A 27,974-nucleotide genomic window follows, 5' to 3' on the forward strand; every position below is an offset into this window, starting at 1 on the left:
ATGGCGTTTGCACCTCCTAGAAACATGGACGGCCCCAAGCTACAAACCAAGATGAGCACGTGGACTCCACTGAACCATCAACTCATGAATGACAAGGCAAGTTCCATGCCAATGGGTTGGATTCATGGAATCACAGAACTGTTGAGTTTGCAAAGGGCTTCTGGTGATGACCTAGGCAAATCCCTCAAGGCAGAGTGAGCTAGAGGATTTGCTCAGGACCTTTTCCAGTTGGGTCTTGAATATTTGCAAATCCTGAAGCAAATTCTGTTTCACTTGACAAATTCTCAAGTCTCAGAAAAAAATAACTTACGATTTTGGCTGTGTAGGTCATGAATAATGGAATAAGAACTTAAAGATTTTTACCATTACACATCCATATATATATATATATATAGCATACATAGTCTTTATGATATATATCATATGTTATGTAAAAACTGAAAGCTCTAACATATATTTTTTAAAGCACAGAAGTATTTTGCCCAACAATTGTTTTTAAACAAACAAACGTGTATTCATTTCTTAGTGAAAGTTGCTAAATTGTTCTTTTTCTGCCTCAGAAGACTTCAGTTTAACCCCAGAGCAAACTGAGTGTCAGTGCAAGTGTCTGAGTGGCCAACGTGCTCCAGCTCAGTTTGTAGGAGAGATCTTAGTACCCACGCCCTGTCTCCTCTGCTCTGCCTGGCAGTGATGAGGCCAAACTGATATTTTGTTAGCTGAAATGATGCACACAATTTATAAATAATGAGATGCATTTCCTAGTCTCCCACTCGGCATACTATATCTGGGATCTGCTAACGTCTCATGTGTCAGCAGGAGCATATTCCTCCCTCAGAATTCAGTTTCAATTTCTGTTGATGATTCACCGAATTTAATCCCGAGTGGGCCATTACATCACATGGTATGACTTCCTGGATTTCTCAGTCCCTTGTTTCACACAGTTCTCCCTGTCTGGAGCTCACCAACTTGAATTTGGCTAAAATATATCTTCCGTGAGGGTATCCAGTGTACCTTTGGATTATCACAAAATGAAAATTTCATCACTTCCCTCAGTTTCTTTTCTCATTGTTAATCCTCCACACCATTAAAAGATTAAACCTTGTCTCTTGTCTGAATACCTGTAGCATTAGCTTCCATCATTTAAATCTTCCTCTGCTAGCTTATTAAACTCTTTTGTAACCAGCATTTTTTTCCTTGTGGAAGTACTTTTACTCTGCTTCAAGCCAACACTTGATCTTTTTTTGATAAACTAAACAGATTGAGCTCTTTGAAGTTTTCTCAATCTGGCAGATTCTCCCGCCTTTGAATCATTTTAATGTCTGTTTCCTACACTCTTTAAGACACATTTTTACAGACGTACATCACTGTGCAATAAAGTGTGATTTGACTAGCAGTGAGTGCGTGGGTAAAACTGCCCTTTCCCAGCTTCTTCCTCCTCTGCTCCTTAGGCAGTGTGATGTTGCATTTGGCTGCAGCCAAACTTTTAGAAGCTCATCTTGGAGTGTTGTGTACTCCAGCCCTTAATGGTGTTCCAGATAGGAAAGAACCTACCTCCTACTACCTGTGGTCAGTGATGAACTTTGTGATAAAACTTCTTTACTTGTTTCTGATCCAAGTTTTATAGCACTGACCTGCTTGAAACTCTTCTTCATTTATCACTGTGCTACTACTCTCAGTGCTGGCTCTACCGACTGAGCAGAAAACAAAAATATTGCTGACAGCTGAAATTGGGAGATAATTCAATCAGTATATATAAGGAGCCAGGGAGTGAGAAGGTGCCATTTTCATACGTCTCTGCTCATTTTTGCACTCGAGTGAAGGCAAAGTGTGAAGGGAGAAAAGAGTTTATAGATAGAAGGTATGTGAAAAACAATGAGAAGATAAAAGCATAGACAGAAGAGATGCTTAAGAGAAGTACTTGTTAGTTGAATAGGAAATGAGTGACAGCAGTGGTGAGAATTTAGAGCTGATCTGAAGCAGTAGCACTTAAGCTCCATCTAAATTGTTGCTAGGAGAAGATCCAATAACAGATAGTGGCATAAATTTGCTACCTTACTAATTTTGGTTAATCTGTGGGGTTCTCTATCAGTGGTTCCTGCGTGTTTCCCTGTATTTTTAAATATTCTCAAGAGTGTACTTGTCTGCGTTGGTAGCAGGACCCAAGATCTTTCCTTCCAGTTGTACATCCTGAATGTTGTAGCCTCCATCTATGTTTTTCTGCCCTTACAGCAGCTATCAGAGCACGACCAGGGTGTTACTACTGGGCCGTGGGCAGGCACGATTGCTTTAAAGCCAGGAGCTCCATCAGGGACAGACTGAAGTCAAGAAGCCAGAATTAGGAAATGATGAATTATGCAACATTCATGGTCAGAAAACCAGAGATGGAGTCTTAGATATGCCAAGGGTGTGCTACAGCTAAGGATGTAGTAAAGATAGGAGACAGGGCAGGCTGCTCACCCTCAGCAAAACCGGGCGGACTTCAGTGTCAGACCTGCCTTTAAGGAAGGACTGGAAGTCAAGAGATGATTTCCCTTCTAGCAGTGGGGTAGAAGAGTCCCCAGTGGCATTTGCAGCAATGGCTGGAGGGATTTGCCAGGCAGCCTTGAACTTGAGCTTATTTTAAACTACCTGAAGACACGGATGTGAGATGGAAGGTCTTGGGAGCAGTCTAGGCCTTAGGCTGCATCCAAGGCCAGCCAGCTTAGGTACAGTATGGGTATAACTTGTAGGGTTTGGAGGAGAGGACAGTAAACATGGTCTTGATTAAGTCAGTGGATGATTATACCAATTTGGGGCCATTCTATTGCTAATTAATGCTTCCAAGTGCCTGGAGTAGGCAGAACTTTCTGACAAAGTTGGCTTCAGATGTATCTCCAAGAATGCTGAAAGCAAATACGTGTCTTTCTTTGATCAAAGGCCATTAACATTGCTTTCAGTTATATAAATAGCTCACTGCTTCGCTGGAGTTATCCAACCCAAAACTTACATCTTTGACTATTCATCACTTGCTTGTGGCAAATCCTTTTCCAAGTTCAGCTTGTTAGAGTGTTTTGTTGTTGTTGTTGTTGTTTTTCAACTTTGCCAAGTGTCCCACATGCAAATGAAGCAAATAATAAGCAAATAATAACTGTCAACATGCAAATAAAAGAAATGTCATTTTCCACCCCTCACGAGAGACACTCCTGCTGAGAGAGACAGAGCTAACGCTGACAACTGCTGTACCAGACATCAGCACTGATAATGTCTTTCTCTGCAGGAACCTTCTTTGCAGGCTGTCAAAGCAATAACATGTTTGGAGTTTATAATGATCAAGCGTGTTTTCTAGTTGCGGTTAATAGCTGTTTTTATGTGCAGTTATAAGCTGGGCTTTTTTCTCTTTGATCTGTCTTCTGGAAAGAAAACACATCTACAACATTTCCTCACTTGCCAGGTCACAATCCCGAGCGTAAAGGCAGTTTTGTGGTAGTGGGAAGCCACGTGCTGGTGCTTTCAGGTCTAGCTCCCTATGGATAAAGGTCAACATCACAAGTCCTTCGCTGTATTTTGATACCAATCATCCTTCTTGTTAGTTGTCACTGTAAAGTGCCTAGGCACAGCATGAGCCATAAAGACTGGGCTTACTCTTACTCCTACCAGTGTCACTGCATGAAGATCGAAGCCATTGCCAGGGCTGTATGATAGCTACTCACGTTGTGTCCATTCTAGGAGCTTTCAGTCACCCAACATCTCCAACTCAGGAGAACTGAAATCTCTAAAATAAAGATCTAGGAAGCACAGCTTCTGGTCTCAGCAAAGCACAAGAGACACCACAAGTCACTGTATGCTCAAGAGGGCAGAGTGCTAGGGTGAGCTGCAAAGAAGAGAGGAGAAGTGAGGCAGCACACTGCAGCCAGTCTGCTGGAGCAGTCCTTGGTAGGTGTACTCACATAGCCCTTGAACCTTCAGGAGTATCCTACAGTGAAAAGAACCTTTGACAATAACCAGGCTGTAGAGGTGACAAAGACCAAGAAGATGCAGGTGGAGCCTTCCTTAGACAACTGGAAGAAGCTTCATGGTCACAGGTCCTGGTCTACAGGGGAACTTGAACCACCCTGACAGCTGCTGTCAGGGCAATGCTGCAGAATACAGACAGCCCAGGAGGTTTCAGAAGCACATTGATGGTAACTGCCTCACACAGGTCATCAAGGAAACAAGGAAAGATGCTCTGCTGGACCTCATTCTTATAAACAAGGAAGGACTGGTTGGGGATATGAAGGTCAGGGGCACTCTTGGCTGCAGTGACAAAGACATGATGGAGTTCAGGATGCCAAGAGGAAAGAACAAAGCGAACAGCAGGAGCACAACCCAGGACATGAGGAGAGCAGACCTTGGCCTCTTCAGTGATCTGCTTGATAGAATTGCTTGGGATAGGGTCCTGGAGAGAAGAGAGGTCCAGGAAGACTGGTTGATTTTCAGACTTTTAATGAGATTTTCTATGCTGTCTCCCATAACATCTCCCCAGGCAAGCTGACAAAGTGTGGACTAGAAAAATAGACAGTGGGGTGGACTGAAAAATGATTTACTGTCCTCAGAGGGATTGGATCAGCAGCACAAAAGCCAGCTGGAAGCCAGTCCCTGGCGGAGTACATCAGGGATTTACACACTGGGGTCAGGATCATTTAAATGATCATTTCATTAATGACTTGGATGGCGTGGACCAGGCTCTTCTTGGTATCATCCAGGGAAAGGACAAGGGCCAATGGCCACTTTTTGAATTGAAATACAGGAAACTCCATTAAACATAGAATTATTTTTTTTTTTTTTGCCATGAGGGTGGTCACACACAGGAACAAGTTGCCCAGAGAGACTGTGGAGCTTTCATCTAAGAAGATGTTCAAAACCCAGCTGGATGGAGCCCTGAGCAGTCTGTTTCTGTTCACCCAGCAGGGACTTTGGACTAACTGATCTCCACAAATTCCTTCCAACCTCACCCATTCTGTGATTCTGTTTATATTTTGTAGGTCACACAAATGTTTTTTCAAGCTGTATTTTTTCTTCAGAAATGCTGAATCCTCTTAAAGTATTCATTTTTGTTTGTGTCTTTGTGTTTTATAGGTATTTGAAGAAAGAAGAGCCCTGCTTGGAAAATGGGTAAACTTTTCCCTTTAAATTTATATTTCAATACAGTTGGGTTTCTGAATTAATTAGAATTAATTAGGAGATTACCATAATGAGAGTGTATAACATAACCTGTTTAGAAAAAAGGGTTCATTTTCCACATGTAGGTGTGCAAGTGAGCTGTGACTGCTGTACTTTTGATGAAGGTAAAGGTCTAAATTTCCTCGGTGCCTTATTTCTGTAAGTTCTGAACTTGGGAAATCATATTTCATTTTCAAAATGATCTGAAATGGGATAAGAAGCCCTGGGAAAAGCCTGTGAAGTCTTCAGAGAGGATACTGGATGTTTAGATATTGCCGTTGCCTGCTAGCAAGTCTTTAAAGCTGGTAATAAATGACATGTTATCTACTAAGTGCACACATAGGGCTCCTAATGCTGTAATCACTGAGCATCTCGCAATCTCTCACTGTCATTATCTTCACAACTCCTATGTGAGACAGGAAAGTGCTGTCACCCTGTTTTTGATGAAAAAATGGGGCAGAGAGAGACTTGAGATCAGATTTGTCTGCCCCAGCCACAAATTCCTGTGAGGTTGGCATTTTGGATGGGTTTTCTCTGGCCGAGTGTGCATGTCTGAGACATAGATATTTAAGCCTGGCTGGTCTGGTCATCGCAGGCTCCATGTACAGTCAACAGAGAGAAAGAAAGCAGTGCTTCCAGAGGGTAATTCATCTCACTTAATGTAGGATGAAAGAACAGCCCTCTAGAGATGCCTGTTTCTTTCTGTAGCCCATGAAGGGAGTTGTAGCTGGCAGCTTTAAAGGAAAACAGCTCTAAGAGACCCACCTGGGAACCTGATGGCAAAGCGCGCAGTGGCACAATATTTGCCTTAGTCCTAAGCTCACACCTGAAATATCACGTTGTGCTTTTTCTTTTATGATGCAAAACCTCTATAAAGACCTTTATGAGAAAGCAGCTGTAATCTTCTTAGTCTCCTATGAAGGGTGTAACACAGACTCAGTGAGTTTATTGCAATAAATCAGTGAATGTATTAAAAGGGGCTCAGTAGTAACTGTATGGTTGAGCCCTATGCACATCTTAATAAAAGGAACCAAAGAACCAGGTGTGTAGTCACGTACCATACAAAAGCTAAAAGGAAATCTAGTTGGAACGAGATGATCTTTAAGGTCTCTTCCAACCCAAGCCGTTGTATGATTCTATGGTTCTATGAAGTATAGAAATGATGTTCCTTATCAGCACTCTTTGATAAAGAGTTTTTGCACAGTTACTTTACTTGAACTGTGGTGTTTATTCTTTATGCCCAGTAGGTCACTCATGTGGAATTTATTTTGCAAATGAACTGGCTTTTGTAGACATTTTAACCTCATAAGAATTATTCATCTTTATAGGAAATGTGCTTTCCATAATTTGTTGACTTGCATGCATTTTGATAACAAGGGATTTCATGGAAACTAAGAAAACAAAATAATTGAATGATTATTGTGCAAAAACCACCTTTTAACATGATAGTAACTGACAGACCTAAAACCTGTTTCTTGAAAATTGGTGGATGCTTTAAAATGCCCATGGGATGTACGCTGGCAAAAATGCAAGAATGTTTTCATTGCAACCCCCTCTGAAAGAGCCCAGATCTGGAAACAACCTTCCCCCAAATGCAACAAAGAGTGTGAAAACATCTTCTGAAAGGTTAAATACCTGACCCTTCCATGTCACTCGATCAGTATTTCTCATCATGTTCCTTCAGAGTTAATTCTCCTTGTGCTTCTGCCATCCATCATGCCAATGAAAAGGGTGTGGAAAGCACAAAAGCTCTTCTTAACTCCCTTCAAAGCCTCTGGCATTATGATATGTGGTATGCAAAGCCTAGGGCACTCGGAGTTTGGGAGAAACTTTGTCCAGAAATCACAGTGCTCTTGGCAGGACTTTTTCCACTGATACACATGGCCTTCTTGTAGCGCTCTCAGGAAGTTTGGACTGGATGCAGCTGCTGAAGGGTGGGTTTGTATGGCTGGAAATCCACATTCAGTGTTGTTACAAATGATTTCTTAGGAAACTGGGAGGCTGAAGTCTGTTCTGAATCTAGAACGGTTCAGTATTTTTGGTGATGAAATGGAAAGGACACACTGATTTGCAGGTGATATCAGGCTTGGAGAGATTTCATGAACTTTGCAGATCAGAATTCAAAGTGAAATGATTTGCAATTTGATGAGGACAAGTGAAAAACGCTACACGTAAGAATGACATTTACAAAAACTGCAGATATGAGAAAACTCGATTATGCAGCAATTCTGCATAAAAATTGTTGGGAATTATGATGCATCACAAACTGAATACAAGTTTGAGTTGACAAGTTTATGACTGTCCTATAATTGTAAAAAAAGGGAATATCCCAAAGGGCTGTCTGGAAGGCAGAGCTATGCCCAGTGCTGTTCAGCGCATTTTAAGAAAGCTGAGGACCAGTTGGAGATGCTTCTGCAAACGAGTCATAGGTGAGAATGTTCTTAGGTCCAGAAAATTTGAAAATGATCTGTTCACTCTAGGGAAGACGGATAAAAGATGTGATAACATCTTGCCAATAACACATAAAAGCTCCCCACAAAGAGGATGGGAATAATCTGATCTCCGTGTTCACATTGGGTAGGACAAGAAATGGGCTGGAATCACAATTATTGAGATACGATTTAGACACCAGCAAAATCTGCAGGTAATTTACTGCCTGAAGAACTTGTCTTGGGGGTTTTGGGTGGAAATCTCCAGTGCTGGAATCTTTTGAGAAAAGGTTAGACAAACACTTGTCAGGAATGGTCTGGGTAGGGTGCCTTGCAGTAGGAGATGAACTAATGCAGTGTTTCTAAACCTTTTTAAACTGAAGGACCATCTAACCTTCTGGGAAAGCAGAACAGTTTCCTTGTGCAGCATTGCCAGAGTGGTGAACCTTTACAGCCAGCCAAAAAAAAAAAAAGATTAGATTAAATGCTCTAAGTTTATTGTTTGTTTTATTCCTCCTCATTTTATTTGCATGCATTCAGGGACTCTGTGTGTGTGTTTTCCTTTTGTTATTTCTATGCAGTTGCCTCACAGAACGCCTTTGATGTCTCCCAACCTATTATGGTCCCTAAAACACAGGCTGAGGAACAATGAACTGCGTGACCTGAAGGGATTTCTTTTCTCTGCTTCTGCCTGGCTGGGCAGCCCCAGAGGGTGTGGGACTGGCTGTGCTGTCACCTGCAGCATTCAAGACGTACGATGGGACCCTGTACAATTTTTTGGCTGGCTCAGGTTGCTCTCAACTCATCAGGGTATTGCTGCTGCACAACGTGGAAGCAGTGGTAGTGCGTGGTGGCAGCAGGCAGCCTGTCCTACGTAGCTCTTCCCATCCTTAAGTATTTTCAGGCTTTGATCTTAGGGGAGGCATTTCTGCTGAATTTCTGTCGCACTAAATCCTTAACCCCTATACTTTCCAGAAAAAATATTAAGGATAAATTACGCTGCTGTCTTTCGGCTGAAACCCTTTTGACGATCGCACTGGGAAAGGGTTAACATTTCTCTGCTGGTTTCTTCTGTTTTATTCCAGCTGCTATTCTATATCGCACCTGGGGCAGATGCCTTGACGTGCTCCCTCTCAGCCTCCCTTTCTGCTCTCTTTCAATACCGCAAGCCAAAAATTCCTCCCATTAATTTACAATACATAAAAGCATTTTGCTCTACCTTAATGCTTCACGCTATCGTGCTGACACCCGGGTTAATATGTTGACAACGAGGCTGGGGTTGAACTTGTAGATTAAGACACCTAAAGCTGAAGTGTCTCCAGGTGATCTGAGCATCTCAGCTTCCGCTAAAGCCAAATGAGATGTCGACAAGTCAGGGAGCCCAGACAATGATTCAACTCACCCTGTGGGCTACATCTTGTCGTAGTAATTTATATACAGCGCGTCTGAATGTTCCCAGGTCCTGGAACTCGCTCATCCACACCATGAAATTGTCAGCACGCTCCCTGGCACGGTTCTGGCCTGGGCCAGTAGTGCTCTTCCAGGCATCGTTCAGACAAGGTTTGGACATCAGCCTCAGCCAGGAACCGTGCCAAAAGAGCAGGGTGGATTCAGCCACCTTGTTGGGAAGGGTGAGAGCATGACGGTGTGGACATGTGCATCGCCTGCCTCTTGGTGTCATCGCTAGAAAATGGTCCCAGGCACATTTATTAACTGGGGTAGAGGCAGCAGTGGTGGCTGCTCAGCTGAACTGGTGTTCTCCAGGCAGCCTTCCTGGGAGTCTCCTCCTCCAAAATTTCAGGTTTGGGTTTCAAAGCGTAGCAGTGAAAGCAAAAAAAGGAACAGATCTGAATTCCTGACAAGGAGTCACTCGGCAGCAGCGATGTTTAGGGTTTTGCTGGCTGGACCCGTGTACTGGGTGGATCCCAGGTGCCTGCCTGCTTTGTCCCTTCTCTTCTCAGTGTGTTCAGGACCAGGAGGAGATGCCAGGTGATTGTAACCCTGCGAACTCATGCTGATATGCTGGCTGGGAGGCAGGATTATGTCCCCTTTCCAGTACAACAACCGGTCTTCTAGAGGAGAGGGGCCTCTTTAGGTTAAGCAACAGAGCTTCTGTTCTTCACACCGAGCTCCCGGGCTCGCCCCCTTCGTGTCAGGCCTCATCATTTGTGTGTGTGCACTCAGGGATTAATTGTAAACCGATCGCAGGACCGGTGTGGTGGCCAGCGGAGCCTTCTGTCCCCGGGGAGAGCCATTGTTCGCCGGGGCTGGGGGAAAGGCACAGCGAGGGAAAACCTCTCCCGACTGCTGTGGCTGGGGAAGGCGCAGCCTTGAGAAGGGGAATCCAGTCTGACAGGTTGGATTGCCCAAACGTGGGATGGGGACGTGCTTGTGAATGCTGGAAAAGAGACAAATTCTGCCTGCTGAGCTACCTGGCTGCTGCCCAGCGCCTGGAGAAGCCGCGCGGCCCCGTGCCGGTGGCGTGACGCTGCTCTGAAGGGGGTCAAACCTCGTGCTGGGAGCTCGGGAGGAGGATGCTGGAAGGAATTGCTTCGTTGCAAAGCCGTGGCTGGCTGGGAAGAGTTAACCAGAAGCAAATATTGAGCCCCTTTGAAAGAGAAGCTACATTTGCTTTGATCGGTTCGCTTCACCTCTCGGTGTGGGAGTGATGAGCCAGTTACCCCCGCCTCTCGATCATATATGGGAGAAATTTATCTGCAAGCTGGTGTTTGCAGATTGTTTTAATGAGAAGAGGATGTAGCTGTGGTCAGGAACGAGGAGTTCACCATGCTAGAGAAAAAAACCCTTTGTGTCCAGACCCTCTCTGTGCCCCCTGGTGCACCTTGGTCTGGTGGGGTGGTCTCAGGGGACGTGGCTCCCAGTGCCGGATCCCAAAGTCCTGCGTCAGTTTTTGCACTGCTGAACCTCATTAGAGGTGAAAGTTATATGCAAAATAGGGATGGGAGGGAAAGGGTGTATTCCTTAATTCCCTGTCAGTTTGTGTAGGAAAAGGCACGGGCATTTGGGAGCTCTCTTCTTGGCTTTTGTCTCCGGGATCTCAGGAATTGCTGAGATCTTGTCCTTGCCGACCTACTTCAAGGTCCTGTAGAGGTGCCTGCAAGGAAGAGAAGAGCTATTTACTTCTTATAGTTTATTGTCCAATACTGGAATTAAATACATAAAATAGAAATAAATAAGAAAATAGAAATAAATAAGAAAATAGAAATAAAGAAACAAAGGGTTCACTAAAATGATCTGGAAACAAATGACTTCTCAGCTACTTTTCACCTGCACAGTCTATTTTAGACCATAATTTTGCTAGTTCACCACTTGGCCATGGTTTTTTGGTGGGGAAGCAGAGGAAAAAAGATCGAAATGTCTGGGGTCTGGTTTGTTTTGAAAGGGAAAGAAAGGGATGTAAGTGAAAGGGAAAAATGTTCGGAGAGGAGATGAAAGGGAAGGGCATTGGGCATTAAACAATTTACTCAGCTCTTCTCATATATATATATATATGAATCTTCATATATAGAAGATTATATATAGGGAGCTGGATAAATTGTTCAATTATATATGTATAATTGAATATTATATATATTATATATTATATTTATTATATATTTTATATATATTATATATATTATGCTTATATATATACGAAGAGACGCACTTTTAAAAAAATTATTATTATTTTTAATTTGTGGAGGTCACGTTTCAATAAGTTCTTTAAATACCCCTGAGGTTAAATGCAGAAATTACTGGGATTTGACCCGTGGAGAGCCAATAGTTGGTTGTGGAAAGCTGGCTTCAGGAAACAGAAAGACGAGCGTGCGTTATGGGTATGGGCGAGAAGAGAAGGAACCAGCAGGGGAAAGCTCCCCAGACAGGCCCAGCACTTTAGGAACTTGCCCTTTGTAAGGAAGGTGAGTTTGTCTTGCTGCTGATCCTGATTCAAGAAGCTGCTAGGAAGCTGGATGAAGCGGGATTTCACCTAAAATCTGCATTTCACCTCTGGAAGAGGACCTTTACCATGCCATTTGCTGCCCCGTGGATGCTGCCGAAATGGTCCCCTGAGACTCCCTTCCTGCTGGCACCCTCGCAGCCAGGACTGCTCCTGCAGGTTTTGAGGCAGATTGCACAGATTGTGGCGATGAGGTCAGTCTCCTCCCAGCAGATTCCTGCTGACGGGGCCCTTTCCAGCCCCTGCTATCAACACAGGCTAAACACCGGCTACCGCCACCGTTGCTCCCACCCTGTTTACACAGCTCTGCCCCGCTCTGCGTCCCGCTGGTGCCGTTGCATCAACGAGACGTGTTCGCCTGGTTACCCAAGTGCTCGCTCCTTCCTACAGCGAAGTCCAACCATTTTAATCCTCCTCTTTAGGCGTCTGACCTAGGCACAGAAATGCCTGGAAAAATCTCTTTTACTGTGCTGCTGGATCTGCACCGCGGATTTTCCTTGTGAGATGCTGGCAATTGATCTGGTTTCTCTTTGCTCCAGTTCTCTGTAAGGCTCACATTATTCTCCTGTGTGAGAATAAATGCTTTACAAATTGTTGGGCTCCCAAACCCTGCAATAGTGGGGGCCATAGAAGTCAGGATAGACAAAGAAGCAGCAGTCAGCTTAGGACCAATCCTGTAAACACCCATCTGAGCCTCCTTCTTTTCATGAGTGAAACCAAGTCTCAGAACTGGTCCCAGGAGTCTTGTGAGCATGAGTGTGTCCTGGACTAGGCCATCTGGGATCCTTTGAGGATTATAAATCATACGTTATGTGGCTTCAGAGTTTCTTTTAATGTAGCTTTTCCATTTGTTCCCAGTTCCTACGTGCTTCGCTATTGAGTGAGTCACCAGAAGCTGCTGCTTATGCACTTTTCCCTTGCCTTACATGTGTGCTTTATTTTACCAAGCTGAATCTCCGGTTTCTCAGAACCTGAAACTCCTTTTTCAGTTTGACAAGTGGACAGATGGTCAGAGGCGGAAGATCCTGGTGGACCTGTTGGAACGCTGCTCCCTGTCACAGCAGAAATTCTGTGCCAAGCAGCTACAGGATCGAGTTCCCACCGAAGCTCTAGATTTCACCACCAGGCTCCCCAGGGTGCTGTCTTTATACATCTTTTCCTTCCTGGACCCACGGAGCCTCTGTCGATGTGCACAGGTAAAAGAAGCCAACACATACTAAGGTTCAGAAAGGTCAAGGTAGATTAAAAAAATAAAGAAAGAAACAGCACTAATCTACTATAAAGATGTGCCAGTGCTGTCCTGAATAATGCAAGAATGCTTTCTGACCTTGCAACCTGGTGCCATATGCTTAGTGGCACTTGTGTGAGATTGGAGGCAACACTTCCCCAATTTAGGGCAACACCCTAAATTAAACCAGATTGGCTGAGGCTTATGAAAGGGAAGAGTAATTTGGGGTGTTCTGCTCTTAGGCATTTAACGTGTGTCAATTTACAAGGCTGATTGTTCCCAAGGAGGAGGCCTGGCACTTTCTGAAAACCATGTTCTTTTAAAATACTTCATACTGTTCACAGAACCATTGGTTGCTTTTAAAAGTATTGCCCCATGAAGTGCATACGATGCTTTAAGAAAAACAGTGAAAAACGGATCCTTTAAAATGCTTGAAGGTAAAGTGCTGGCTGTGGAGAAGCAGAGAAGTTATCAATGTGCTTTTGAGCATAGTGTCTAGGGATTCAGTCTGCTAAGACTCCAGAAATGGCTTTCATGCCTTAAAGTGACACCCAAGGTAGTTATGAATGAATAAGCTTAGATATTGGTGACAGCAATATCTAAAAAAAAAAGCACTAAAGCTTAAGGTTAAAGCACTACCATAGCACTCTGTAATATAATACTAATATGTCGAAATCTCAGCTTGTTTAAAACTTGCTTTAGTTTCTTTCTCCAGCAGATCATATTTTATGTAGACAAAATTCTCAGTATTCATTGCCAGGCAGGGAGCAGATAGGTTAGGATATTTTTCTGGTTTTGTCAGTAGAAAGTAATAAAGGGTTTATTCCAACATCTGTGTGTGTATTGAGCAAACAAATGCAGGAAGTTGCTCCAGATAAGCTGAAGTCTTTCCTCTTGGCCAGTGATTTTTCGAGTATTTGGCTCTACACTGGAGTTCAGCCAACACACATGAGCACATCATGAGGAAAGACCTCGAATTTGGGTTTAAATGAAGGATAAATGGTGCTGAAGAATTGTACTGGTTTAAGGACACAGGGGAGCTGCATCCACAGGAGATAAGTCTCTAGATATAAACTTGGATGCTTGAAACCCCGAGGTGTTGGTCTACTCTTACCCGTGGTTACTGGGCACCCGCAGGTGAGCTGGCACTGGAAGTACCTGTCTGAACTGGATCAGCTCTGGATGCTGAAGTGCCTGCGCTTTGGCTGGTACATCAACTTCTCTCCAACCCCCTTTGAGCAAGGAATCTGGAAGAAACATTACATCGAGATGGTGAAAGAGCTGCATGTTACAAGACCAAAGGTATATTCCTACCAGGGGGGAAATTCGGGGCTGGCAGAGTTCCTAACTCTTTAACTTTCTCTGGTCTCCCATTCGTAAAAAGGAAGACACACAATTTTAAATTAGAATCTAAACCCATGTGTTACCATGTGCTCTGTTTTCCCTTCATCCATCCCAGGTCGGGGGGAAGTGAAAATCTCACTGGTGAGGAGAGAAGCAATCATGAAGGTCTCTCTCTCCTCCTATCCTTTCAGGGTGTTCCCTTCTCTTCTTCCCCAGGTTTTAGAACATATGATAGGCTGTCTCGATCTGATAAGCAACAGTGGGGTGCCCAACATGACCCCTGGTGAAGTTTCACAATCAGTCTAGCTGGTGAAAAGGAACAAAAGCACACAATCTGCCTGTTGCAGCCTTTGATGTTGTTCCCATTCTGTCTTTTTCAAACGTGGCAGGGCCCTTCTGGGAGGGTGGAGCATCACTCCATAGCCATTGCTTTCTGCTGAGATTCGTTGATCTGGATGCCTGGCTTGTGAGGCTGTGAGGGTAGGAGTCTCTGCCCTGAATTCAAAACTCAGATCTCTAATTCTAACCAAATTCCCCCGCAGGCTGTTTCTGTAGTCAGTGGATCAAGCCAACACATCTCAAATACAGCTCAGCTCATCTAAATACAGTGTTCAGGACATGGACAATCACATGCACTGTCTGGGCCCCAATTTCTGCCCGGTGACCAAAACGGAGCCTGGAGGGACTAATTTTGAGTTAATGCCCCATTCTCACAAGTCTAAAGTTAGGCAAAATAAATCTGATTTTTATTGTAGGATAAAAATGTATTTTCTTCTTTTCATGTCTTTTATTAGACTCCTCCAAAGGATGAGTTTGTAGTTATTGATGTGCAACCGGTGAGAAGCAACATCCCGGAGGCAAAACCTCCTGTGCTAGGAAGGAGGACAAACAAGGAGAAGAAAGAGCTCCCGCCGTGGCGTTCTTCAGACAGGCATCCTACAGACACCATCCGATTCAACTACCTCGACAACTACGATCCCATCGAGCAGGCTAGGCAGGCGTAAGAGTCTTTTCCCTTTTGTCTGTGATAACAGAGTATGTCCACGTCCTTTGCAAGCTCCCTCTGCCTGTGCTCCAAGCTGCCTGGAAGCGTTTTAGTTCAGCAGCCTGGTTGCAAACCCAAGCTAGCACGCAGTGCTGCCCTTTTCCCTTTTCTCTTATTGATCTTGGTCCTCTTGTAGTCGCAGCTGCATTAGTTTTGTGTCCTTTCGGCGCAGAGCATTTGCAGAGCTTGTTAGAGTCTGCCTATAAAACAGGCTGTAACCCCTGGGGAAATCACACAGCTTAATGGGAAGAATCAGGACAACAGTTTGTTCAAGAATTTTTAAACAAAGCTGCAAGGATGGGAGGAATATGCAGTTCCTGCACAGAAGAGGAAGAATGAATTAATTGTGGTAAAATATAATTCTGTTAGTTCAAGGATCTTCTGGCTGAAAAGAGATTTAGATGTTTAAAAGGGGTGCAGGTAAAAGAGTATCCATGTGTGTATATATATTATATAATATTTAAGTAATGAGTAGTGTTTGTGTCTACACTGCATGGGGTAGACTACCTATATCCATCAGTTCTTAGGCTTCCAGAATTACCTGGTCAGCAACTGGCAAAAGAAAGGCTTTTCTGACCCAAAGCATAACTTTGCACATTCACTTGTGTCCGGGCCATCCCATGGTTTCCTTTGACACATCTGGTGGAGGATATTTTCAGAATCTCAGGTTTGTGGTCGGATTTCTGTGTGTTAACAAGCACTGGCAGCAGCAATAGCAAGGAGGCTGTGGGAGTTGTCTGCGTGCAGGATTTGGCCCATTTCTCATTTAAGTCTCTGCCACCTCTCATTTTTTCATGGGCATGCTCACAGCAGTTACCTCAGTTCAGCTGACGTGTAGTAACTCATGAAATTGTGGTAAAGTTATCATAAATCTGAGCCAGGTTTAGAGGTGATGGATTAGCTTGACCATTGCCTCCTTCCCATGCGAGTCCCCGTGAGAAGGTCTGCCCAGATTCTCACCCAACCAAAAGTGCAGCGAGGAGGACATTCCTCTTCACCGTGCCAACAAAAACCTTGGGAACGAATTAATCCACAGCACAAGTATCCAGACTGTACAGTAAGTAAATAACCGATAGAGCTGAGATTAGCCCTGTGCACAGGAACAATCGAGCTCTGAATTACCCCAGCCTGCTGAGTATTTGGCTCAGCAGCAGCGCACTTGCACGGGTTCTTTCTCAATGCGATTAACTTTGCTGGACCCACCGCTCCTCCGGGGTGTTCCACAAAGTTCCCAGTGCCTGAGCTAAAGTCTTTTATGAATCATTTTTTAATCCGCGTCCCCTGGTCCTCGGATACTGCAGCACTTCAAAGAGCATTCCAGTTTCCACCTCACCCTCTTTCTGTGGTATGTTTCCAAACTCTAGTGCCATTTTAGGTAGGGTTCTTTGAGGCGTTGAACTAAATATTTTTGCCCAAATGCCTCTTGTTGCAAATGATGGTACTGGTGTTATTTTTCATCTGTGCTAAGTGTTTCCACGTCGCTTTTTCCAAGGGCATATGTGAGGTTTGGGGCTCCCTGGCGCTGGTCGTGGCTGAGCATCAAAAAAGGGACAGCCCCTGTTTGAAGCGTTTAAAAGTCACTTTTTCCAGCACGGGGCTGCAGATGCAGCTGACGACCATATGCAAATGATTGATTTGCTAATGATACAGTAAGCACGCCGACTGTTTTCTTCTCCTAAGTGAGATTTGAGCTTCTATCCATGCACGCAGTGGAGAATATTTTAATGCCGGGTGATCTAGCAAATCTGGCGTTTATCCATAATTACTGGGGATTATCGCAAGGAGAAAAAAAAAAATGAATTCTACAAGATTTACTTGTTTATCGAGGATCTCCCTTTAATATCACTTAAGCTGAAAGTAATTGCTAGTGTGTAGCCTTGTCTGTAATGACTCTCATTCAGCAATACGGGTGTGCCGTTCCAGGTGCTGACCCAGCTACCTGAAGATGTTCTGGTGCTTCTTTTCTGTGCTCTGCAGCCCCTTCCCAGATGTCCTTCCACTAAATCTCTGTGTCCTCCATCCTTTACCTTCAGGCAGCAGCCTGGGGACCCCATGGCGTGTCGTAATGCCAGTTTGTGCTGTCCCCAAGCGTGGGCATCTGCTGGAGGTGACAGTGGCCACTAAGGGGCAGCTTGGGCACCTCTTGGCTGCCTGACAGTGGCAACGTGGTCAGCGTGCCCCTCCGTGATGCCAGGCTTGGTTCTGGATTGCTGAAGGCAATGCTCCGTGAGTATCTAGTTGCCTGAATGAGGGAGCGTAACGCAAGCTGAGCCACCTTACTGCAGCCTGCAGGCTCAGGCAGACCCTGCCTGACCAGCGTACAGGGTTGTAAAGCAGAACCGAGAGGCGAGATAAAAATCTCTGCCCCCCTAGGCTGTGTGAGGTGTAGTTATTGTTCAGATTAGACGAATTCTTGGAGCTCAAGGGCATAACATCCACTCTTCATGTAAAGTGAATGTCAGAAGTAGTGAAATCTATGTAAAATGAGATTCCTAAAACAATAGGGTTGATTTCCCATAATATAGGGTTTTGCAGTGGTAGTCTGGGAGAGGAAATGACTTTTGCTGCAGTTTGAATGCACACAGGCAGGAGCTATTATTTTCTTGAGGCAGGTCACAAGCATGCATAAAAAGACACAGCAGAAGCAGCAGAAAAGCAGCAGACAGCCAACGTGACAGCCAAGAGAGGACAAGAGGGAGCTTCTGTTGGCCTGCAGGTTGGCTGGAGAGCGATGAGCAAAAAACCATTCTTTCCATTTGAGTTCTGCTCTGTGGAGGAAAAAGGGACTTGTCGAAAAGTCCTTGTGAACAAACACGATTACATCAAAGGCATACCTGACGCCATCATCAAAGCAGTGTGTGAGACTAGTCACTGGCCACTTCTTTGGATCAAAGTTAATCTGCCTAATGTCAGGTTAAATTTTGCAGAATTTAAGAGGTAACAAAAAATATATATATATTTTTTTCTCCTGGCTTCTGAAACTGCCTGAAATCTTCTCTGAGCCGGACATCTCTCTATGCTTGCTTTCTGGTCCAAAGAGAGGAGAGAGCCCTCCTGTTCATCATAACAGGGTGTCCGACAGCCAAAATGCTGTCATTTCAAGGGCAGGGTCGCCATCTGTTTCTTTGTTGATCTTTACAGAGGAATCATTAGCTGCAAGCTCCCTTCCTCAGCAATATCAGAACTACTCTGCTGTGAATCCGTGGCAGAGAACTTGGCCTTGCTTAGCCAAAGTGAAACACGGGAGGCGTACCGAGCTACGCTCAATTTTCAGTTTTGCAAGAGAGTGAAGTCAAAGGAAGTCCTAAAAGATGTGACACAAAATATGTGCTTTGGCACATAAGACCTCAAATGTGTTCTTTGGCTTTTAAGACCATAATCGGGCGTTTACCTTTGAAAAACAAATAAATAGATTTCTGTAGAGCATTGGGGTGAGGGCTTGGCCTGGCCAGTGCTGGTGCCTCACACCGCTGTGAAGAAGAAATACTGCTGGGTAGTGCCGGAAGGACAGCAGAACGGGCTTCATTTGCAATCTGGTTGATAATTGAATCTTGTTCGGATGGATTTTTTTTTGCTGCTTGCTCTGAAAGGCATTGAGCTCATACTATAAAAACAAAACGACACTCAGGAGCTACTTTGAAGGAGCTGGGACAGCAATCTTGGAGGATGTTCACTGAAAGTTTATTTGCTTTAGATGGGGAAGTGTGGGAAAAGCTTCAGAGTCACTGAGCAGTGAAATTAAGCTCAGCGATGAGCAGATGCGTAGTCGAGGGAGTGGCGAGGAGATAGAGGAGAGATACAGACGGGTAGAATTACAAATTGCCTGGAAGGGTTTATCAAAATCACTCGGCAGAATTATAGCAGCGGCTTTCAGTGTTGCTGCACGTATGCGAGCAATTTATCATGAAGGTGAATTCTTTTAGGTCTGTTTTGTTCTCAGCCTGAACTGCCCAGGTTCAACGCAAACAGAATCGAGACCAGCAAGGATGGATTTGTCTCTTCAGGAGCACAGAGCAATATTGTGAAGGTGAAGTGAAGCGTTTTTATCTGCGCTGTGGGACCAAGTTATAAAACTCCCTCTGGGACCCCGACTTGCCTAAAAAGGACCAGGAGGGGGGTTTCTTTCCGGCCGTGCACGTACGGTTCTGCTGGAAGGCATCTGGTGGTGTGCCGCTCGGTGCCGATAAATCAAAAAGCCCTGCCTCCCACTTTATCATGACTAATGAATGCTGCTTCCAGCCCAGCGCTGGACCCTCGCCAAGATTGTGTCCTTGTGCTTCAAGAAAGAGCCCTGCTCCTCCTCGTGACAGCAGCTCGACCAAAAGGAAAGCTCCTTCCCCCCTCCTCCAACCAGCCCTGGCTCCTAGGAGCCAGCGTTAATTCAGTCGGATAATTTATGGGCATAGGCCGGCTCTAAAAACAGTTGCATATTGTACTGGAGTGTTTACCCAACGAGAAAATAATTACGTTCAGTAATTGTTCCGTCAGCAGCCTAGGCCCAGTTGCTGACAAAAAGGGGCTGGTTTGCGTGCGAAGGGCACGCTGTCTCACCGCTCTTCTGAACCCTCACGCCTGCCTCTCGCTTTTCATGGCTCTGAATAGCCAGCCCGCCACTCTCTTGTGGGAATGTAAAACCTTAGGCTCGTGGGAATTTAAAACGTTCCTTGAGAGAGAAAAGTGGGGTGAGAAACACCGAGTTCAGCACTGGGAGTGAGACCTGGAGTTCCCAGCTCAGCTCTGACACCGTCTTCTCTTGCAGGGCTGAGAAACTCATCCTCACTGCTTATTTTCCTTATTTTCCTGACCTGGGAGTGAGATCGTGGTGAGGACCTGCTGCAGAGGGATGCTCTGCCACCACGGGCATGGACGTTAGAATACAGCAGTAGAGCTCAGTGTCTTAATTTACGACCAGAAGCTCAGGTTTGACAGGTTATTGGTATTTTATCTCCGCAAAAATAGGTCATTTTTCCAGTTTTCTGAGTGAACAGGCTCATGCAATGCTGTCACTGGACTCTAAAGAGCGGAGTCAAAGCCATTCCTTTACCTCTTCCAATGCTCCCAGTTGTAACAGGGAGAGATCATTCCATGTGCTAACTCCTTCTGGCAAGGCACTGTTTCTATCTAAAGTCGAGCAGATCATTCCCTAGAACAATATTTTGGGTTGAATTTTCTCTCTTGGCTGTTAGTGAAGTGTTTATCAAGAGATGGTAATTTTCCTCAATTTGCTATTTGAACTAATTTGGCTGGTTCGTCTTTGTGGCTCTTGATCTGCAGCTGGTCTGGGACTGGTGAACAGCAGACATGTAGTGGTGTTGGCTGCTTGGGAGGACGTGCATGTGACGTGGTGTGGCCCTTTTTTTTTTTAGGATGTGTTGCTTTTAGAGTCTGCTTCCACCCTGTAAAATTATATATATTTTTTTTTCACAATGTGCTTTCTAGCTTGCTTTCCAGGAGCCCAGAGATGCTGGTGATGGAGCTGGGAGATGAACCCAGAGAGCACAGAGTCACTGCTTTAAATTTACTACTTCTGTAAAGTTACCTGTGATATGCAGAGTTTGAACGTGGAAGGGAAACAAACACTGTCCAAGCAAACCTGAGTTCCTGAAAAAATTTTCTCATAGTACTAATTTTACTCCTGATATTGAAATAACATGACAACTAGCCCTAATCTGGTGTACTTCACTTAATTTTCACACTCTGGAATATTCCTGTTCTATCAGTTAATTATATTAAGTTTAATAATAGCTCCAAATAAATTTATATACATATACAAGAAAAAATATTTGGCTGAAAAACGATGAATAACTTGGGAGGCAGTCCTCTAACCTTATGGACTTAGCTGAAAATTCTAAAAATGATTTAGTGAAACTTCCCTTTCTGTGAATTCCCTTAAGCTGATGTAACAGTTTCTGTGGATTTAGCTTAAATCCGTAAGTCTCAAGCTAAGGACATGCATTTGAGTGCTGTGAAGTTATCATAACTTTAAAAAAAAAAAAAAGCAAGTTACCACTCTTCCCTGAGCCACAACTGACTGTGCGCTCTTGGTCTGCTCCAGGTACAAGATAAAATGTATTAGCTTAAGCCATGTCTTTTTGGGTGGCATATCATAAGGGATTTTCTTCTTCTCAACCCCAGGGAACCAACTCCAGAGCACTTGTTAATACTATTCGGTTTTGCTCTGCAGGAGAAAGAAGGGAGGAGGAGAGACCCCAGACCTCAGCCGGCAGGCAGCTGAGAAAAAAAAGCGAGCAGGTCGTGGATCTAATAAGCTCCGGAAGGCAAAATCACTGGTAAGTATCACAGGCTTGTAATTATATCAGCTGGGGTCCAGTGTCAGTTACACCCAGGAATATTTTAGCTCAGGGCATTTACTGAACTTCGCTAACTGCAAAACTTTGCTCCGATAGAGGCATAAGGAGGACACAAAGCATACCACGTCTGGCTGCTCCAGGGGCAATGCCTCGCTGCAGCCTAGACACAGTCCATCTGCTTTCAGTGGGAAAAAAGAGACAGCAACTGTCTGTGTGCAGGCAGTGATCTGGTTATCTGCTCCTCCCTCGCTTTGCTTGCTGCTCAGTATCCTGACAACCAGTTTCCATGCCCTACAAAGCCCTGGATCGGTTACGACGCTCACATCTTTCCCCAGAGCTGCTCTTCTGTGCTCACGACTTTTGATTGCTGCAGTCTGAAGTTAGTTTATGCTTTGTTCATTGGGCTGAGCCTGAGCAAGCAGCCTGAAGGTCTTAGCACTGAGGATTCATTGTGCTCGTTGCGGGTAAAATAGGGCATCCTCACATGAAAGGAGTCTGGGGAAGTCAGGCTTCCAGAAAGCGTCATGGCCCTAAGCTTTTGTAGATATGGCAGCAAATAGCTGCCAGAAGAAAGATGTGCTCACAAGCGTATCGGGGGTTTTTGCAGACCTGGAAGCATGTTTCCCAAGCAATGAAAGCCAAGGGAACGCATGTGAGTTGAGCTAAAGAAGGTTTACATAAAAGAGAGGCATTGTCTCCTGAGATTGAGAGGCATTCTCCTGACCCAAATACTGCTTAGGATAGGGATTCAGCCGGTGTTAAAGAACAGAAAATATAATTAAAGTTATTCAGCCTGTGTCTTACAGCTTCCATTCTCCAATGGCTTCCTCTGTAGCCCTTAGATCAGAGGGCCCTTACAGAGTTTCATTCCACCATGGCTTCTCATTTCAAATTTAAAGCTGTTTTATTGTCAGTACAGAAGTGAAAGAATCTTAGTTCAGGGTAGAAAGAGATGAGTTTGATTTTCTTTCCCTAGAGTTTAGGAACTTGTAAGTTATTTAACCCACAGCCCCCAATCAGGAGGGCACAAGCACCTAGTCTCATTCCCAACATCAGGTCCAAACCCTCCTGCATAAAGCCAGTGGGAGTTTTTTAGGCAAGTTAGGACAGCCTAACCCAGGGTTAAGCGAGCTCCATGTCTTTATTTTGTGTAACCTTGGAAGCACTGGCTTCTTTTTGTGTTAAAAATCTGGCGTAGTCTGTGCTGCATCACTCCTTCCAAGACCTTTACATTGAAAATACACTTGTATTTGCTTTGAGCTGTGCAAATTTCAGCACAAGGGCCGTGTTTCTTATCCTCCATGTAATCACAAAGTATAATCCTGCTGTTACACTGGCCATTAATGATTACAACACTACTGGACAATAAAAGTTAGGTTACAGTAGGCTGATGCATAGAAGAATGTGTATAACTCACTGGGAATCATCCAAAATTAATTTCCATTCATTATTAGGGTAGCACTGGAGAATCTTGTTGAAATGAAGACCTGTGAAAAGTCTCTTACTTAATCAATTCCAAGTAAGGCAGCTTAATACTCAAATCTTTTAGTAAATCCTTGGAAGAAGAATAGAATACGATGAAAGAATAAGCGCCCCAAGCAAGCAAACATCAAGTCAAATTAAAATGAAGCTCTTAAATAGATCAATGATTCAAGGGTAGAAAGTAGATGAGAATAAAGTATATTACAGCTGACAATGAAGATGTAAAAGGGCTATTATATGGAGCTCTAAGCTCAGGAGACTAAACAACAACGCACCAAAATAGAAGAAACGTGTAATTAAGGTGATGACCTGACTCCTGGAATTACCTCCACTGGCTCCAGGTTTGCATATGGTGAATGAAGTCTCCTCCTGGTAAACTTGTGGGGTTTTGGAGTTTATTAGTAATCATGGAAACAGTAGCAGAAAATGTGACCAGACTCACACTTCATTTACAATAAATTAAAGTAAATTACCTAAATTACCTTAAATGGTGCATTACAATAAATTGAGTTAATTAGGTGTCTGAATGAAGGGCCACTTTCATAGGAATGTCCATGCACCTCCCCATCTCCACAGTGGGGTGGGAATGCCTGCTCTGTCCTTACGCAGGGAAATGCCTTACACTACAGGTAAGTACAGTTTCATTGTTAATTATCTCTTTAAGCACTTTTTTGGATCGAGGCTTTGAGGCTCGTCTGTACCACCTTGATGCTTCCATTGCCTTCAGCAGCTGCTGTCCCAGTATCAAACAAAGAAAAGTGAAGCATGCTACGGGTTCAGTGACTCATTTGGGCTTTTAGCAGGCCAGGCATGAAGCACATGGCTGTGTTTTGGGCCACTGTTTCATCCCTCCTGTTCCTTCTGGCACGGAGCTGTGCTGCCCTGCTGTGATTCCTTCGTTCTGACCCCAAAGGTCCCTTCACAGGTGTCACTGCTGCCACATCAGTGTTCTTTACCCAGGCTCTCTTCCCTGAAGGACTTCCGATAAAGAGTTTTCTGCAGCTCTCAGCAAAAGAGGCAGCTTGATGGCACATCCCCTTCAAATGTCAAAATTCACAGACACTTTACGAGGAAGGTAAAAATCCAGCAGGTTGATGCTTTTGACAGCTTTGCAAATGACTGCAATGTCAGCAATTAGGGGCTGGTTTTGCCTTTCAGCCTGCCTGCTTGGTTCTGTTGGAGACACTGCTCCACCCTCACAGCTGTTCTTGAATTACTGACTTATTTTTAGTGCATACTAAATAACATTTTTTTTTGACAGGATCAGTCATTCTTGCCTCACTGCCTAAGGTAATAAGATTGCAGCATTTGAAGTGAGGAATAAATTATCCTATGACATATAGAGAGGGAGTTGGTGTTTTGAGGATGGATCACATCTATATTCTGTGTGGGTATATCCCACATGAAGATCCAGAGCTCTTGGCAATGCAACACGATCCGGTCCAGTGTACATTTATACCACCTTTATTCTGCAAACCTGATTTTGAATTTTACTGATTCATCCAAGAAATCCTGTTGAACTACGTGGGACTACCCCTGAGAGTGAAAATAGCTCAGTGTAATGTCTGGAATTCAAACCCAGCTTGTATATGTCACTCTAATTTTAAAGGCATAGCCTGGCTTTGACACTCTACCCATCTGTCCCTATAAACTCTAAAACTGAACCACCAAAGACACAGGAGCTGAAAAGCAAGGTACGGTCAGATATGGACTGCTTCTGTGGCGTTGTGCTTTCCTCACTAGGACAGAAAAGCTGCAGCTGCTTATATTACACCACCTCTCTGTTACACATCAACTACTGCAAAGAACCTGGCATATTTTAGCCAGTTGCATAATCCCTGGCCTTTCCTCAGGCTGATATTCAGAAGTTGCTGGGTTGCTTATTTATTACTAGACAATTAGACACGAAGCACCATATTATCTGCCCCTGCTGCCAGTTCAAATAATGGAAAGGGGAAAGAGATGGTCAGGAACTGCAGAACAGCATCGACTTTTCTGCCCAACCATTTCACTGTGGACTCTAGTTTCACAGCAGACTATCTGCCCGTATTGCTTTTTAATGAGTTTCTATGTCGATGTCTGGTTTTGGTGGTGTTTGTTCACTATTATTACCAAATAATTTGCTGCAGTTAAAAAAAGCCAGAGCTGTTGGTATGCACAGCCTGTGTTTTTTTGGATATTTGGGATCTTTTTCAAGGAAAAAAACAGTCACTGTGTCACTAAGGTTTTATTTTTGCTGAACTTCTGCATATTAAAATGCTTATTGAACAGTATTTTAAAATAAACTTTATCCTTTACACTATGAGAATTCAAACTGTGAGAAAGCAAGACTGGGATCAGCCACAGCCGTATGCACAGGGGAAATTTTGTGCATTAAGATACGAGTTAATGTTGAGAACCAATTAACGTGGCTTTAGCTCTGCTAGCATCAATTTCTAATTGGATCTTTTTGTCCTTAAGGTAAGCTTTTAACAGAACACAGGTCACTGCAGGAAGATATGCTTGTCTCATCGTTATGAGTAGCATTTATAGATTCAAGTTTTCAAGTCTCCAACGTTTTCAGTCCCTCTGAGACTGTTAGGATAATACAACACTTATTGCCTTCTCTTCCTAGCTGTCACTTACTGCAGATCTCGAGCCTGTTCCCAAACCACCAGTCCGTCCCAGCTGGGCCACTCACCAGTCAGCTGGGAACCTGCCCCCTAAAGCAGCAGCAAAGACTCTGGCCCAGAGCTCCCAGTGGAACGCCGGGATTCGGCCAGCGCCTGTTCGAGCTCCAAAGCCACGTGAGAGAGGAAAGAAAGGCTTCACCAGGACGAACGCCAGGTCTACACGTTAGTATGCCGCCCTGTCCTGGGCAGAAGCTGATTTCAGAGATCGCTGATAGCCAGATTTTGTGCACAGAGGTGGTGCTGGCAGTACATTGCTGTAGGTGAAGGAGGAGGCAGTGGTTCTGGGTGGTGGGAATCCAGCTGATGGTGATTTGCTGCCTCAGAAGAGAACATATGGCTAAAATCGTCTCGCTTCATACCTAGCACTTGCTAGATCCACCTTCTGTCATGATATTGAACACTGGCATGGGCTTCACATGGGTTTGACTCACTAATATTCAGTGGTGGAATACGAGATCTTAGAGCATAAGTGGCAGCAGGGCTCAGCCCAAAGTCCATGAGCTCTGCCAGGCCCTGGACAGACGCCAGGAGGAACTGGTACCGAACATTCAGAAAATTAGGGGGTAAAGCAAATCAACTGCAGGGAGACAACAGCTGAGAAAACAGCTGATCTGTGAGTGCCTTCCAAAAATAAGGAGGCAGACTGACACCATCAAAATTGTTTTCTCTTTTTTTTTTTGCCATTTCAGTCCAAGGTTTCCTAAATTCAATGTAGATTCTCGATGCTATTCATCCAGACCTCACCTCTTGATATACCCAGCATGTCTCTAAGGCCCTCAGTGCCTGCAGCCTGCTGGGAAAGCATTTGGTATCCTTCAGAAGCAGACAGATTTTTGCAGATTTTGGTAAAAGTCCCCTTAGTTCACAAGGGCTTTGTCCACGTAAGGGCTGCAGGCTGAACCCTGGTGATTTTTAATCGCACAAGGCTAGTGGATAAAGAACCTGGAGTGAACAAAGGAAAAGAGACCTCTGATGTGAAACTGTTTAGGATTTTCAAAGAGAACATAGGGGTAGAATAAGAGGATAGCTCTTATTTCCCCACCAAGGGGAAAGATGATGGAGCAGGTGCATCGCCTATAGCCCCCATGAGGGGGCAACTCCTTCTGTGGCAGATGAAAGAAGGGATTTAAACACAGATAAGGGCACTGGGATGACTGTGATGAGGCCCAAGGAAAGCACTGATCCATGTAGGAAGCTTCACAAAAATGCATCCTGGCTAGAAAAGCCAAGAGAGGAAAGCATCAAGATGAGGGTAGAAGGTTTCAGTCCCTCCTAAGAAGTTTCCACCACAAAGTTCCTGTTATCTAGGGCCCTCATCCTGACGTAGCACCGCACGGACAGAGCCTGAGGAAGGCTCCACATGGGACTGGGGCCAAGTCACTAAGAGTTATGCGTAGGCTCTGGGCTTGGCTGCATTATTGGTTGTTCCAGTCAGTCCAGGGAATTTCTGCTGGTCTGGCAGCGCTGCTGTGGCCTCCCAGGAATGCGGCGCTCGGCTCCCACCGGGAGGCACTGGGAAGTGTGTTTCTGCAGCCTCTATTGCTTGTGAAGCGATCTGCAACTGCTAAGATGTGGTTTGGGGCTGTCAGAGAGGATGTGGGGGATGGAGTGAGGGGAGCTCCTGCGGGGAAGTGGCTACCCAGTGGCTACGAGCGAGTCCAGGTGGATGGAGAAGGGAGCGTGCAGGGATGTGCAGCATCCTGCCTGACCTCTGCTGCATTCAGCACCTTCTCCATAACAAATTTTAAAACTGTGAACAAGGGAAATGCTTCAGACAGCAGGGAACAGGTGCTTGGATAAATACGTGAGCCACCTACCACCACTGTTGCTGTAGCATGGAAACTACCAAGGTAAATTACCCCTGATGGATTGCGTTTGGATTAGGGGCAATTTGCTAGACAAAGCTACGTATTTTTTTGTACCAGAGAGAGAGAGAAAGATCCTGTCTTAATTTCTTCATTGACCTCTCCAGGGCCTTGTGATCTCTGCCAGGTTTTTCCCAAGGTAAGCTTACCAGCTTTAGCTAGTGATCCATGGGCCATGTTTGCAGATTGTCAGAAAGGTGGGCAGGAGAAGTAAAGATGTTTTGACACGATTATTTTCTCTTTAATGAATTAATGAAAGGAAACAAACCGTTCAATCCAGATTTGTAAAAGTATTTGAGGTACTATATACCTATATATTCAGAATGTGAAATCTCTGGCTAAATTAATGTCTGATTCTCATGTTTTTTTTTTTCACCTTCATCTAGCATCTCCTCTGTTTGAGGCTCAGCCCTGGCGTATTCCTCCGTCAACCCAAGGATCTGATACAGAGTAAGGGAGGAT

The 27,974-nt window shown here is 44.5% G+C and overlaps 1 protein-coding gene across 1 annotated transcript; it reads left to right on the plus strand.

Annotated features, from left to right (window-relative positions):
* On the plus strand, positions 1 to 27,966 carry FBXO16 (F-box protein 16; the record flags this gene model as incomplete). Its single annotated transcript, XM_084284361.1, has 8 exons — positions 1 to 96; positions 5,095 to 5,130; positions 12,555 to 12,761; positions 13,931 to 14,095; positions 14,932 to 15,137; positions 21,367 to 21,472; positions 25,590 to 25,809; positions 27,899 to 27,966. 8 exons carry the CDS (start codon positions 1 to 3, stop codon positions 27,964 to 27,966), a joined length of 1,104 nt encoding a protein of 367 aa, XP_084140487.1.
* Positions 27,967 to 27,974: the final 8 nt, after the last annotated feature.

This window comes from Netta rufina, assembly GCF_964035555.1.
Source record: "Netta rufina genome assembly, chromosome: 3".
NCBI lineage: Eukaryota > Metazoa > Chordata > Aves > Anseriformes > Anatidae > Netta > Netta rufina.